This window comes from Capra hircus, chromosome 4, assembly GCF_001704415.2.
Source record: "Capra hircus breed San Clemente chromosome 4, ASM170441v1, whole genome shotgun sequence".
NCBI classification, from domain to species: Eukaryota; Metazoa; Chordata; class Mammalia; order Artiodactyla; family Bovidae; genus Capra; species Capra hircus.
In genome coordinates, this window is record NC_030811.1 from 68,759,458 (window position 1) to 68,773,140 (window position 13,683).

Sequence of the window (13,683 nt, forward strand, 5' to 3'; positions counted from 1 at the left end):
CGTCACTAAAAAAAAAAAGCTATTTGTGCACTTGTTCACATTTTAGCTGGCAGAGTTCAGGACTTGATGGGAACATAATCAAGGGCTCAAAATGTACTCGTCGCAGACTGGGTCCATATGGTCCAACAGCGGGGAAAGATTTCTAAGCTCAGGATGCTGACAAGCCCGTAGCAGACGGCTGTAGGCAACGCCCCCCCCCATTCCCTGGCCGCGGAGACACCCGCGCACGCGCACAGCCGTCCTTCGGGGCCCGTGGGCCGGGTGGAGGGAGGCGGGGCTCCCAGGGCGCGTGCGCGGGCGGCCTGGGCTGCGAGCCCCTCCCTTGGCGGGGGCGCGCAGCGAGGAGGACCGCACGGAAAGGGGGAAGTCAGGTGCCCGCTACCGCCGCCGCCGCTACCGCGGTTTGTCGCCAGAAGAAAAATGGCGGATCTGGAGGAGCAGTTGTCTGATGAAGAGAAGGTAAGAGCCTCGGAGGCGGCGGAGCTAGTCGTTCGGGGAGCCAGTAGAGCCCCGCTGTATCGGCCCGGAGTCTGGTCGCCGGAGAAGGGCATTGGCCGGTGCCCTCGGCTGCCCTTCCTTCCCTTCTCCTCGCGGCGCCGGAGTGCCTGCCCCTGTCAGTCACCCGAGGCCGCGCGGGGGCAGGTCTCCGCCGGGCCTGCTCGCTCCGCTCCTTGTAGGGTGTGTGCTCCGAAAATAGGAAGCGCGAGCTGGGCGGCGGCGCTTGGCGCGACGGGCGGGGGCGGGGGTGGGGGGCGCGGAGGGCGGAGGCCGCCGGGGACCCTCTCCCGGCGCCTCGGCCGCGGGGCCCTGTGTCCGGGTCGGGAACTGCAGAAGGGTCTGGGTCCCGGCCTGGAAGCGGCCCAAGGACAGTACGCAGCCCGAAGGCCTGGCCGGGGTGAGGACTAAGGGGGAAAAATCGCTTAGGAAGCAGACCTTGACTTCTCTTTTCTACTCCCTCCTCCTACTAGCAAAATGCTTCCTTTTCTAGGTTCTCTGGTTCTTTTTTTTCCCCTTTACCCGTGGAAGTCTTTTTTTTTTTTTCCCTTTTCTTTTCTTTTTCGTCTTTAGGTGTAGGCTCTGCAGTTCCCATGTTCCCCTGGAGGCAATGAAGTTGCTCACAAAAAGACACCCCCCTCCCCCAGTTGTTTGCTACCCCTGTTGGCAGCAGCCCTCCTGGGGGCCGATTTGGTGGCGCCCCATTGTACTGCTAGACTTCTTCGGAAAACGGGAGATTGTGCAACTCCTTTTACTGTATCTTAGATGCTGTGACAGCACTGGAACCAGATGAACTACTTTAAGTTCTCAGGCATTTGAGGAAATCTGATCATTGAACTGGTTCTCTCGCGGTTTCATTTGGCCCCTGTGAGGTCCCACTCCCCAGTCTGTGTTTTGAGGAACAGGAGTACCCTACTAATTTTGAGTATTTCCTGGGAAGATCCTTAATCTTTCCCAAACTCAGAAGTAACTGACATAACTTTGAATAAGATAGTTACAGTTTTCGAAGTGTCCACTCTTAATTTAGTAAGGCTCATTTTCTTAAGCTTCAAAGCAGTACTGTCATATATGAAACACACACATACTGGTGTTTAAGAAATCTTGTTGTAAGCCTAAGGATATTTTCGGTTGGAACGTTCTGCTCCAAGTGTTTTTATATCCTGTGTTCTTGTACCGAAATGTCATGTTCTGTCTTCCCGTTGTAAACGTGCAGCAGTCAGCCTCATCATTAGTTTCGGAAAAAAAGTTGTTTTTTTCAATAACCTCTGTGCTCTTTGGTGAAAGTGATAATAAAACTACAAAGTGGGGCAACAAGGTTCTCCATAATTCACAGGCCTGTTAGGCAGATCCTTATGTATATAAAAGTTGCTGCGCACTATTCACATGTATGATATTGGTAAATAACCATAAATTGGTAACTGAAAATGTAAAGCAGGTGTGCATACACATTTAATATTAAGTAGTGGTAAAAAGTTTTTTGCAAAGGGATTGTCATGTTTTTCGTTCTGCTGTTGGTAAGTGGTGATTAGTAGCTCAAAGTAGAAATCTAGCTGAGGAGAGGAGTACTCAGTGTGGGAGTTAATATAGACCTGCCATGTGTTGTAAACGCCTAAAATAGCGAAGTTTTTTTCAAAATGAGATGTCACGATTTCTTCTTATCTGGCGCTAAACTCCATAAAGTTGAGGGAATGAGGTGGGGGGTCTTATTCTTTATGCATGCCCAACACCATGTTTAAAGAGTAAATGAATGAAAACTCATTTGAAGGAATTTCATGGGTTTGTTTTTACTTAGAGTTTTGTAAGACTATTCTGAAAATATTTTACCTATAAATTTCTGATTACTTTTTTAAGAAAAATATTAATTGTGGGATTAAATTCAAGTAACTGGTTAAGTGAAATTCTAACAGTCTTGTTACTTTATTTGTTTAAATGTTCTTTTTAATCTGTTGGAGAAGGACCCATCACATAGAATCGGAAATAGATTTAAGGTGATTTTTTAAAACTAATATTTGAATCATTTTACTTTTTTGCCACCTTGTTTGTAATTTTCAAGAATAAGTTTTTAATACTTCAGTGCTCTTGGAATTTCCGTTACTGATTGCAGATAATGAGGGAAACTGTTAAGACATGCAGTACTATGCTTTGTATATGCCTAACTCAGAAAATACTTTTAATTTGTTGTAAGTTTGAACTAGGTTTTATTACTGCTGCTGCTGCTGCTGCTAAGTCACTTCAGTCGTGTCCAACTCTGTGCGACCCCATAGACGGCAGCCCACCAGGCTCCCGTCCCTGGGATTCTCCAGGCAAGAACACAGGAGTGGGTTGCCATTTCCTTCTCCAATGCATGAAAGCGAAAAGTGAAAGTGAAGTCTAGGTGTTTTATTACTACTATTTCACAAAATAATTAAAATAAGTTTTGAAAAGCTTTAAGTTATTCACAGAAGGACACTTAAGTAGGCAGTACAAATGTACTATTTAAACCTTAGTTTGTCTGAATCAAAAGTTGATACTCTTGTAACATTAGGCTTCCTTAACAATTGAGGATGGAATCTGGACTTATAAGTTTGTTTTTAGTTTGACAGCTTAATTTGAAAAGGGAGAAACAGTAGTTCTGTTTGGTTTTAATAGAAATTGTAAATAACTAAATGTTAAATAGTGTTGGGTTTTAATTTTTGTTTTGATCATTTTAAAACAAAGTTTATTTTTCTTTGACACATTTAAAAGTTTCATGCTGCTGGTATAGTTTCATATATACCTTGTGGTAGGAAGCATTTTAGAAATTAGTCTAGAATAATATCTTTGCTTTTTCAATCATGTACCGTTGTTTCTTGAGGATGCTGTGAAATTAATAACTTTTTCTCCTTTGGCCACTAGGTTAATAGGGAAGAAAATTATTTGAAGAAGCACAGTGAAGTTCTTTAAAGTTATTTGCTGTGATGTGTCCTATAGACCTTTTTACATAGTTACAGAAGCCCTAGGCCAGAACAGTTCCATGTTTCCATTCCTTAGTCAGCTACATTGTACAGAAAAGCATTCTTTGTGATTGAAATTATGTGAAATTGTGGTTGGTATAACGGCTCAAATGAAAAGAACTACTTCCAAATTGCTCTCTCAATGAGAAATCCTGAAAGTCACTCCAGGCTTTGGAAAACGCCTTAGTTACTGACTTGAAAGGATCTACGGCCCCTAAACTCACCCACCCCAGTGAGTAGAGTGATCCACTCTCATAACTTCAACTTTTGTAACTTTGTAGATGTGTCTCAGATATGTAGCTCAGCCCTGCTTCTCTCCTTAGCATTGGTCACACATTTTTATCTACTGGTCCTACTCATGTAGAGATGCTCACAGTTAAGGAGATGCTCAGATGGAACCTGTCTAAATAAACTCCCCTCTCTCTCCCCTTACCCAGAGCAGGGCAGTAGATACCCATCTCCTCCTGCTCATTTTTCTCTTTATGACGGTTCTCATTATTCAAGTCCCAGTTTTTAATTTCAGGTTTATTTTAACTTTTTTCCTCCTTGTGCTCTCTGAACCTAACACTCGGTTTTCAAACCTTGTTTTTTCCATCAGAATATGTTTTATTCTAATTATTTTTTGCTTGAAAAAATTAATTCACTTATATTAATATTTTATTTATAACCTCAGTTGACGAGACCATTAACAATTTATGAACTACTGTTGTTTAGTAACAAATTTTTATTGTATGAACAAAATGCAAATTGATTGTTCTGTGATTACACAGTTGAAGAAATAAATCTAAGGGAAGAAAAAGAGAAGAATGTCTCATGTCTGTTTTATTTGCCACTGCTGGACTTTTATTATAAACTCTCTAGACAGATCCCTCTATCTTCCTGCCATTTTTCTACTCCCCAGCTTTTAGTTGCTGGATTCCTCCATTACTTTTATGAGGAGGCCCAACTCTTGAAAATGGTGTTCGTGCCCTTGTATTCCATTCTAACCTAAATAGTTCTGACATTTCCAATATATACTGTTATTTAATCATGCTGTGACTTCAAAGAGACCTGCATGCTAATCGCATGTAGCACCTTGAGTTCATTGCTCAGTAGCCTCTGTTTACTCTAAAAAGTGGGAATATATAATAGAAGGTTCATTCTCCATTAACTTCCTGTAAGTGTGACCGTTGCCTGGCATGTAGACACAATACATTTCAGTTCTTTTTCTCTGCTCCTGACTTACCTGCTTTGAGAATTGGTACTGCTCCCCAATTTCTCCCCTTTTTTGAAAAAATGAAAATATTACTCATCCTTCAAGATTTAGCTCAGCTCACTTGACTAGTTTTCTTTCTCCTGAAAGCTGTTTTCTCTTTCTTCTGAACCCTGTAACACGTCATTAGTGTTAAATAGAGTTTTTCATATTATTTGTTTACTTGGTTTTTTTCCCTTATATTCTATTGGAATTCCTTAGTGCAGAAATAATGCCATCTTTAGCATCTGTACAATGTATGTGATGAGTACAGGAGTTCAATGAGTGAATGAAGAAAGGAGTCATGAATTCACAGAATTAAGGAAAAAAACATTATGAAAAGTAGCAGCATATAAAGTCAGGTTTCAGAGGGAAAATCTAGTATGCCCACATTTTTCACTTCTAAATAATGTTATAGATTTTGAAGATTCAAATAGTTAAATGAAATTCCTGGTGCTCTTTGAGGTGCAGGTGGTGATATTGGCTACAGTTCAAATCACTTACACATGCTAAATATGAATATGCACTTTATATACTTCTCCCTCATGCACAATCCTAATCGACCATAATTTGGCTTCAGAAGTGTTGTTTGTATGTAAAAACAAGGTAAGCTGCCAGTATATCTCATCATGCTGGGCTCAGTCTCTCAGTAGTCTCTGACGCTTTGCGACCCCATAGACTGTAGCCCGCTGGGCTGCTCTGTCCGTGGAATTCTCCAGGCAAGAGTATTGGAGAGGGTTGCCATGCCTTCTCCAGGAGATCTTCCCACCCAGGGGTCCAACCTGCATCTCCAGTATTGCAAGTGAATTCTTTACTGCTGATCCACTGGGGAAGCCCATATTTCGTCATAATTCATGTAAAGTCAATATTGTTGTTATTAACTAAAACAGTAAATCAACCAATAAGCTATTAATGTAGAAATTATACGTTCTTAATTCCATTCTGTAGGTGAATGAATCCTGTTTTTGCGCCAATAAAATGTAAAAATTCCTACAGCAAGCAGAAACTTGATAGTTGCTATAACATTCGTGGAGTTTTTCAGACTTTGCACACTAAAGCAAATTTGTAGTACTTTTCTGTACATTGAGGAATCATTCCTACATAAATGTAGAGGTAGGAGAGTCATATACATAGAGGGTAGTCATATAAGAGTAGTCATATACATAGAGCATTGCGTTTTATAAGGATTTTTAAAAAAAATTTAATGTTACTTATTTACTTTTTGGCTGCACTGTGTGGCATACAGAATCTTAGATCCCCAACCGAGGATCGAATCCAAGCCCCTTGCAGGGGAAGCATGGGGTTTTAACAGCTGGACCACCGGGGAAGTCCTGCGCATCGAGTTTTAGTGTCAGAACACAGTACATAAAAACACTCGGAGACTACGGAGTAGATTTTAAGGTTGAAAAGTATGATGGGGAAACTTGACTTGTGCTTCCATGTTCTGACCTAAAAGCTTAATTGCCTGAAGCAGTAATTTATTGCAAGAGAGTCATATATATCAAAGAAAATAGGGGTTTCATAGAACCACTTGTAGTTGTCAAAAAAAGAGTTTCATAAATTTTATTTTGAAGGATCTATTTTCTTTTAAGACACATGTTCTACTGTGAACCTTTGGATGAGAACTTTTCTTGCTCATTTTAGTTCGCAGGTGTTGTACAATGTTCCTACTGAGAGTGAATGGAAATAATTTTTGTGAACTACCTGGAGGTAGTTTCATTCATCTATCAAATATAGTAATACCATTTTCATTGGTTTCACAACTCATCATTTTCCATATTTTAAAATCTCTGAAATCAAGCTGCATTGTACAATGCATGGCTTGTGAAACTGGTAGCATTTTACTTTTTTAGTGATCCATGAAATTATGCATCTTACATTGATTCTGAATCAATGAAGCAAGGGTATAATGCTATAAGAAACACACTGAAATCTAAACATGAAGGCGTTGGTCTCACTCATTCTTTGTATATCTAGTGTGGGTCAGCGGCAGAAGAGCCGTGATCAGTGAAGTCATATAGTTTCAGGCTCTTGGAGAATTTCAGTCTAAATGTGGGTTTTCTGATATGATTCTTACACACAATGGAATATTATTTAGCCATGAGAAAGGAGGATAGCCTACCATCTGTGACAACAGGGATGGACCTTGAGCACCTTGTGCTAAGTGAAATGTGTAGATAAAGACAAGTACTGTACATTATCACTTATATGTGGAATCTTTAGTCAAACCTGTTAAAACAGTAAAAGGTGGTTATCAGGGAATGTAGAGTGGGGGAGTAAGATACGGGTACAAACACGAGTAGTAAATAAACCATAGTGAGTTGATCCTCAATATAATGAATATAGACAGTATTGTACTAAGATTATGTGACTGAATATTGCTTCAGTGGAAACCAAGGTACAGTATATAAATATATCCAAGTAACAGGCTGTACACCTTAAATCCACAAAACAGAGCATGTGAAATTTACCCTTCCCCTCAAAAAAAGTCTTAGACTTTTTTTTTTAACCACTGTCCCCATAGCAGTGGGAAAGAAATGCAGTGAATACCATACTGGCTTTTAAAGGTCTCTTCCCCAACTCCTATCCCCCCTTCTCCTAAGAGACTCACTGCACTTCTGCTTAGATTTCCATTTTCTGAAGCAAGTTATATCTATAAACCTAATTTCAGAGGGAGCAGGGAAGAAGACGAGAAATGCAGTATTTGTGAATAAATGAAACCATAGATTAAGTCTTATATTCATTGAAGACTGGTGATGTGGTTACCTGTTTGGTAGACACAATGTAAGACTATAGATAGATTCAGAGGTGAACTGGACATAGATAACATACATATTGCACAGAGTCAGAAAGCAGTACGTTCTTGGAAATTCAGAAGATGGAAAGGTTATCTCTGCCTTGGAGGATGGTAGGCATCAGTTAGTGTACAAGCTCATGCTAGAGAGCACAACATAGGAAGAAAAATGGAAAAGTAGGAATGAGCAGGAAGTGTGACTTAAGTACATTTTTAAGTAAGAGATGAAAAGACAAACTGTGCTGTTAAACAGCACAGAGTTTCTCAGCCTCAGCACTATTCACTTTTGGGCCAGGTAACTCTTTGTTATGGGACTGTCCTGTGCATTTTAGGATGTTTGGGCATCCTTGGCCCATGTGGTCACAAATGTTTCCTTTAGTATGAAATCGCCCCTGGTTGAGAACCATGGGTCTAGAGAGATTGGAACTAGCTCTTGAGACCAGTTGGGAAACTGACTTAAGTGTTAGGATGTGATTTAAAGTTGTTTTCACAAGTCACAGAGGGAAGAAAAGAAAATAATTGCTAACATTTCAGGGTTGGGATCAACAAGACATGGTGAGTGTAGAGAAAGGGAAAAATCAATGATAACTATGAACATTAAAATCTGGTTGACTGAGAAGTGGAACCACCACTAACAGCTAAAGAAAACAGGAGAGAAGATGCACAGATTGGGGGAATAATAGTGAATTTTGTGTGGGTTCTGCTGAGTTTGAGGTGCTAGCAGAATGTCTCTGTAAACATCTAGCAGATATGGAAATACAGAAGGAGTTTGGACAGGAGATCAAGCCCAGAGATTTTATGTAGATTTGGAGATCCTCGCTGTGGGTTCAAGAGAGGTGAGAGTAATCCTTTTAGGAGAACAAGTTCAGACATAGCAGAGGAGAGGACAGAAAGCATGTACTTTTGGATACTTTCATGTTAAGTCATAAAGAGGAGAGAAACTAGAAGGTGAGGAGTGACCTTTGAAGTAGCACAGGGTAGGTGCTCATCTCACAGAACCTGAGGGGAATTTCTAGGAGCAGTGCAGTATTGCAAAGGGATTAAAAAGGAATACAGGATTGAGAAGAGCCTTTGGCTTTAAGAGAAAGGGATGAGACACAAACAATATCTATTATGTCCCAGTATCTACTGTATTAATTACTCAATTAATTGTCAGAGCAACCTTGTTATTATCCCTATCTTGCATATGCTAAAGCTGGTGCAGATGAGGTGGACTGTTTTAAGTGGTAGGTGTGAGATCATTAGTGACCTTTAAGAAAGCAGTTTAATAGCGTTATTGTCTACATTGTACTTCAATAATCTGACTCAAAGACATCCCTCCTCTTTGCCTACCCTGGCCTATCTCTGTTCCCTTAGCACTTTGTACATACCTTTGTTGTAACATTTACCAATTTTAATAAGTGTCCTGATATTCTTATTTGCTGTGTTCTTCAGGTGCAGGCTTTGTGTCTTATGCTTCTGGTAGTGGCAGTAAAGTGTATGGCATATAGTAGATCAGTGATGTCAACTCTGGCTGCACATTAGAATCATCTGGAGAATTTATAAATGAAGATGCATGCACAGACTTCACTCATAGGTGAGACCTGAGCATCTGTATTTTTTCAAAAAGAGCTTCCCAGATGATTTGAAGATGTCACCAGGATTGAATTTCAGTGTATTAGGTATTCAGCAAATGTTGACTAAAGGATGAGAAGTGGAGACAGTAAGTATAAATTACTCTTTTTTCCTGCTGTGTTCGTCTTTTGATTAATTTTTAAGCTTAAAAATTGACATATAATTTATAATATTTTATTAATTTGGGGTATACCATGTAGTGATACAGTATTTTTGTCACTATGATAAGTCTTGTCACCACAGACAGTTATTACAATATTATTCTCAATATTCCCTATGCTGCATATTCTATTCCTGTAACTCACTTACTTTACAACTGGAAGTTTGAACATCTTTAATCTCCTTCTCCATTTAATTATATGTCATTTTTGAAAAAAATTCAGTAGAGAAACCCAAAAGAAAGAAGAAGGAATGGATAGTACTTCATTTTTTCTATTTCATTTTAGGGAAACTTTTTTTTTTTTTAAGATAGAAAAGATTTAGGAGTGTTTGTGGGCTGAGAGGCATGATTCAGAAGAGAGAAAGAAATGGAAGGTTTAAGATAAATAATAGTTTGTATAACTTTCTCAGTTCATGATAATACCTACTTTGGATTCACAGGTTTCTTAATATTTTAAATAAGTGGTAAAAACATATTAAAAGAACTAGATGTTGAATTCAGTGGATGACCTAGTTGTAGATTGTGATATGGGCCCTCTTTTTAATTACCATTCAAAATGATTAATTATAAACGAAAAGGACTCGAAAATTTATCAAAACAAATTACCTCTTACGTATACTCAGTAAATGAGTCTATAACACAGACGTGCAATTGATGATCACTTGATCATAAACTATTTAAATAAATAACAAAAGAGTTTTTTTAAAGCTACATTTTTTTACTTTTATTTTACTTTCAACTCTCAAAAAGGCATAGGAAGTTTTTAAAGAGTTATGGGATATAATGTCAAGTAACTCTTGTAGTTGAAGTAGAAAAATTCACAATAGCTTTTTAAAATTTTACTGCTGGTCCCTAAGGCAGTGACCCTTTTAGGGATCACATTCCTTGAGAATCAGGTGAAACTTATGATTCTTTTCTTCAGAAGACTGAATGCCTCAAATTTTGCATATATAGTCCCTTACAGGTCAGTAGGTACAATATCTAGCGGCCAGTCGTAGTCACTTGGGGAGATTTTCAGAAATAAGATTTGTAGGTCTCAGTCCTCTGGAAATTGATTAAGTAGGTCTGGAATGCAATGTTAGAGCTCTCTCACTCAGTCATGTCCAACTATTTGCCATCCCATGGACTTTGGCCCACCAGGCTCCTCTGTCCGTGGAATTTTCCAGGCAAGAATACTGGAGCTCGTTGCCCTTTTCTTCTCCAGGGGATCTTCCCAACCCAGGGATTCAACCCTCATCTCTTCCCATCTCCTGCATTGGTAGGCGGATTCTTTACCACTGTGCTACCTGGGAATGGAACATGGAAATCTGTATTTTTTCAAAAACTGCCAGCAGCTCTACTAGGCATCTAGATTTGGGAAATCTCTACTCTAGCGTCTCTTGCCTTGATCAAGGAGGAGATGAGTATGTGGGGAAATGTCCAACATATAGAACTTAGAGGGGTTGTAGGTAGGGTTCTCAGACAGAATACAGGATGCCTAGTTAAGTTGACTTTAAGGTAATTTTTCATATAAGTATTTCCTATGCAGTTTACTTTGGAGCTCGTGTAGAGGGCAGGGCTGTTTGCCTCTAAATTTAACGGTTCTAGATAGCTATTTTTTGTGGTGTGCGTATGCTTTCATGCACATGCACTGTCTGCTTTCTATACTTTTTATCTCCTGTTTCTCAATTGCTTAAATCTTTAAAACATTTTTTTCAGCTTAATATATTTATATCTGCTTTGGAAACAGATTTAAATGGAAGAAGACTCCATTTCTTACTAAATAATTAATGTTTTCTTCAGGCAGTCAAAAGTCTCCTGGATTTTGCCTTAGTGTTTGTAAATATTTTGCCAATTCACAGTGCCCAGCAGAAGCATCAGAAAAATCTGGAGAACTCAGACACAGTCAGTTCAGTCGCTCAGTCGTGTCCGACTCTTTGCGACCCCATGAATCGCAGCACACCAGGCCTCCCTGTCCATCACCAACTCCCGGAGTTCACTCAGACTCACGTCCATCGAGTCCGTGATGCCATCCAGCCATCTCATCCTCTGTCGTCCCCTTCTCCTCCTGCCCCCAATCCCTCCCAGCATCAGAGTCTTTTCCAGTGAGTCAACTCTTCACATGAGGTGGCCAAAGTACTGGAGCTTCAGCTTCAGCATCATTCCTTCCAAAGAAATCCCAGGGCTGATCTCCTTCAGAATGGACTGGTTGGATCTCCTTGCAGTCCAAGGGACCCTCAAGAGTCTTCTCCAACACCACAGTTCAAAACAATCAATTCTTTGGCGCTCAGCTTTCTTCACAGTCCAACTCTCACATCCATACATGACCACTGGAAAAACCATAGCCTTGACTAGATGGACCGTTGTTGGCAAAGTAATGTCTCTGCTTTTCAACATGCTGTCTAGGTTGGTCATAACTTTCCTTCCAAGGAGTAAGTGTCTTTTAACTTCATGGCTGCAGTCACCATCTGCAGCGATTTTGGAGCCCAAAAAATAAAGTCTGACACTGTTTCCAATGTTTCCCCATCTATTTCCCATGAAGTGATGGGACCAGATGCCATGATCTTCGTTTTCTGACTGTTGAGCTTTAAGCCAGCTTTCATAGACACAAGTTACCATTAATTTTGCCAACAGCTTTTATAAATTGTACCAATAGTTGATTGACAACCCGTGGTAAATTCCCCACTCTATTGTACTTTCCTGTTCTAGCTGGTAATCACAGAGTTGCAGTAGCACTGCCAGATGCTCACCTCTTCCAGTAACAGGTGTATCTTCAAGAGGCAGTGTAGGCCTAGGGAATCGAATCACTTCTATCCATGGCTGCTGCTGCTGCTCAGTCGCTTCAGTTATGTCCGACTCTGTGCAACCCCATAGACGGCAGCCCACCAGGTTCCACTGTCCTTGGGATCTTCCAGGCAAGAACACTGGAGTGTGTTGCCATTTCCTTCTCCAATGCATGAAAGTGAAAAGTGAAAGTAAAGTCGCTCAGTCCTGTCAGTCGTGTCCGACTCTTCGAAACCCCATGGACTGCAGCCCACCAGGCTCCTCCGTCCATGGGGTTTTCCAGGCAAGAGTACTGGAATGGGGTGCCATTGCCTTCTCTTCTATCCATGGCATTTCACCACGAAGCTTGGCTTCACTTGAGTAGGGTGCTTTCTATACACTAATAGACTGACAGTCAAGGACTGCAAAGCAGAAAGCTATGTATGGAATTTATCAGCCCATTTTACCCTTTCTTCTCCTTCCCTGAGAATTTTTTCAGGTTTATTCAGCAGTGTAGATAAGATGGTAGGTTTTAAGAGTATAGTCCTAAAACTGTAGTCCAGGTAACACTTAATGTGTTGTACTGTACTCATTGTACTCAATGTGTTCTTAGAGGTCACCCAAGACAGCAATTCAGTATTCTGTTGATATTTGTCTAGATCATTAATCTATGCCCTACTGTTGCCAAGGGTTTTGATCACAGCTTCCTATACCAAATGTGCTTATCTTCCATTTGTATCTGTTGCAGCATTGAAAGTACCAAGGAATTAGGAATTCCTTTAGAAAAGTAAGCCATCCTTGCTCCATGGGTTTAACCAGAAGTAGTCCTCTTTCTAGGTGTTGTGACTGATCTCTCTCCATCACTGTGGCAGTTTGGCTTCTACACATACTGGTCCAACATAATGTGCAGGTGCCACATAATTCATCAGTATTATTTGTTTTTCTCATAACATAGTCTCTTAGTCAAATTGAAAAATGTTCAGAGAAACTGATTTCTGTCTGTAGGCTCAAGCTGTGGAAGGCACTGCACAATTTGAGGGGCTTCCGCTTCTCTCTCTTGCCTGCAGCGCGTGAGGAACGATTTGTGCAGGCAGCTTCCCAGCATTAACATAGCACTTCTTTCACTGTGAGGCCCCTCTGGTCCGGGTGACTATCTACTGACGTTCACAAAGAGAAGGTGATGGGTGGTGGAGAGTAGCAGAGAATTTCCTATAAGATTTATGAGAATGAATAGTATTTTTACTCAGTGGAAAAGATAGCATGCCCTCCTTTCTAGGAAAAGGCTTTGGTAAATTCTAAGAATAGTGGAATCAACTTAATTTGATATGATATTGAAAGATGAATATCCTTACTTTTCCCTTGTCTGAACGATTTAATGCTTTACAACCAAACTCCGTCCATTTTCTTCAGATATTTGTGAGGATTATGGTCCGAAGAAGTTTGAGCAGATGGTACAGTGTTCATTTTTGAGGACGTTCATTTTACTCTCAGGCCTTCTAATTTGCTCTGTAGAAGACAGCTTCTCACTGCTTGTCTGTCTTGGGCTGTGCTGGGTCTGCACTGCTGCGTGGGCTCTTCTCCGGTTGTGGCAAGTGGCGGCTGCTCTCCAGTTGCAGTGTGCAGGCTCCTCACTGTGGTGGCTCCTCTTGCTGCGGAGCATGGACTCGCGGGTGCC

General features: G+C 40.6%; 1 protein-coding gene across 1 annotated transcript in view; it reads left to right on the forward strand.

Moving 5' to 3' along the window:
- CAPZA2 (capping actin protein of muscle Z-line alpha subunit 2) overlaps positions 295 to 13,683 on the forward strand; it is a 57,776-nt gene continuing 44,387 nt past the window's right edge. The window contains exon 1 of the mRNA XM_018047188.1: positions 295 to 459. Coding sequence (XP_017902677.1) covers positions 421 to 459 — 39 coding nt within the window. The 5' untranslated portion in view covers positions 295 to 420. The remainder of the gene's footprint in view (positions 460 to 13,683) is intronic.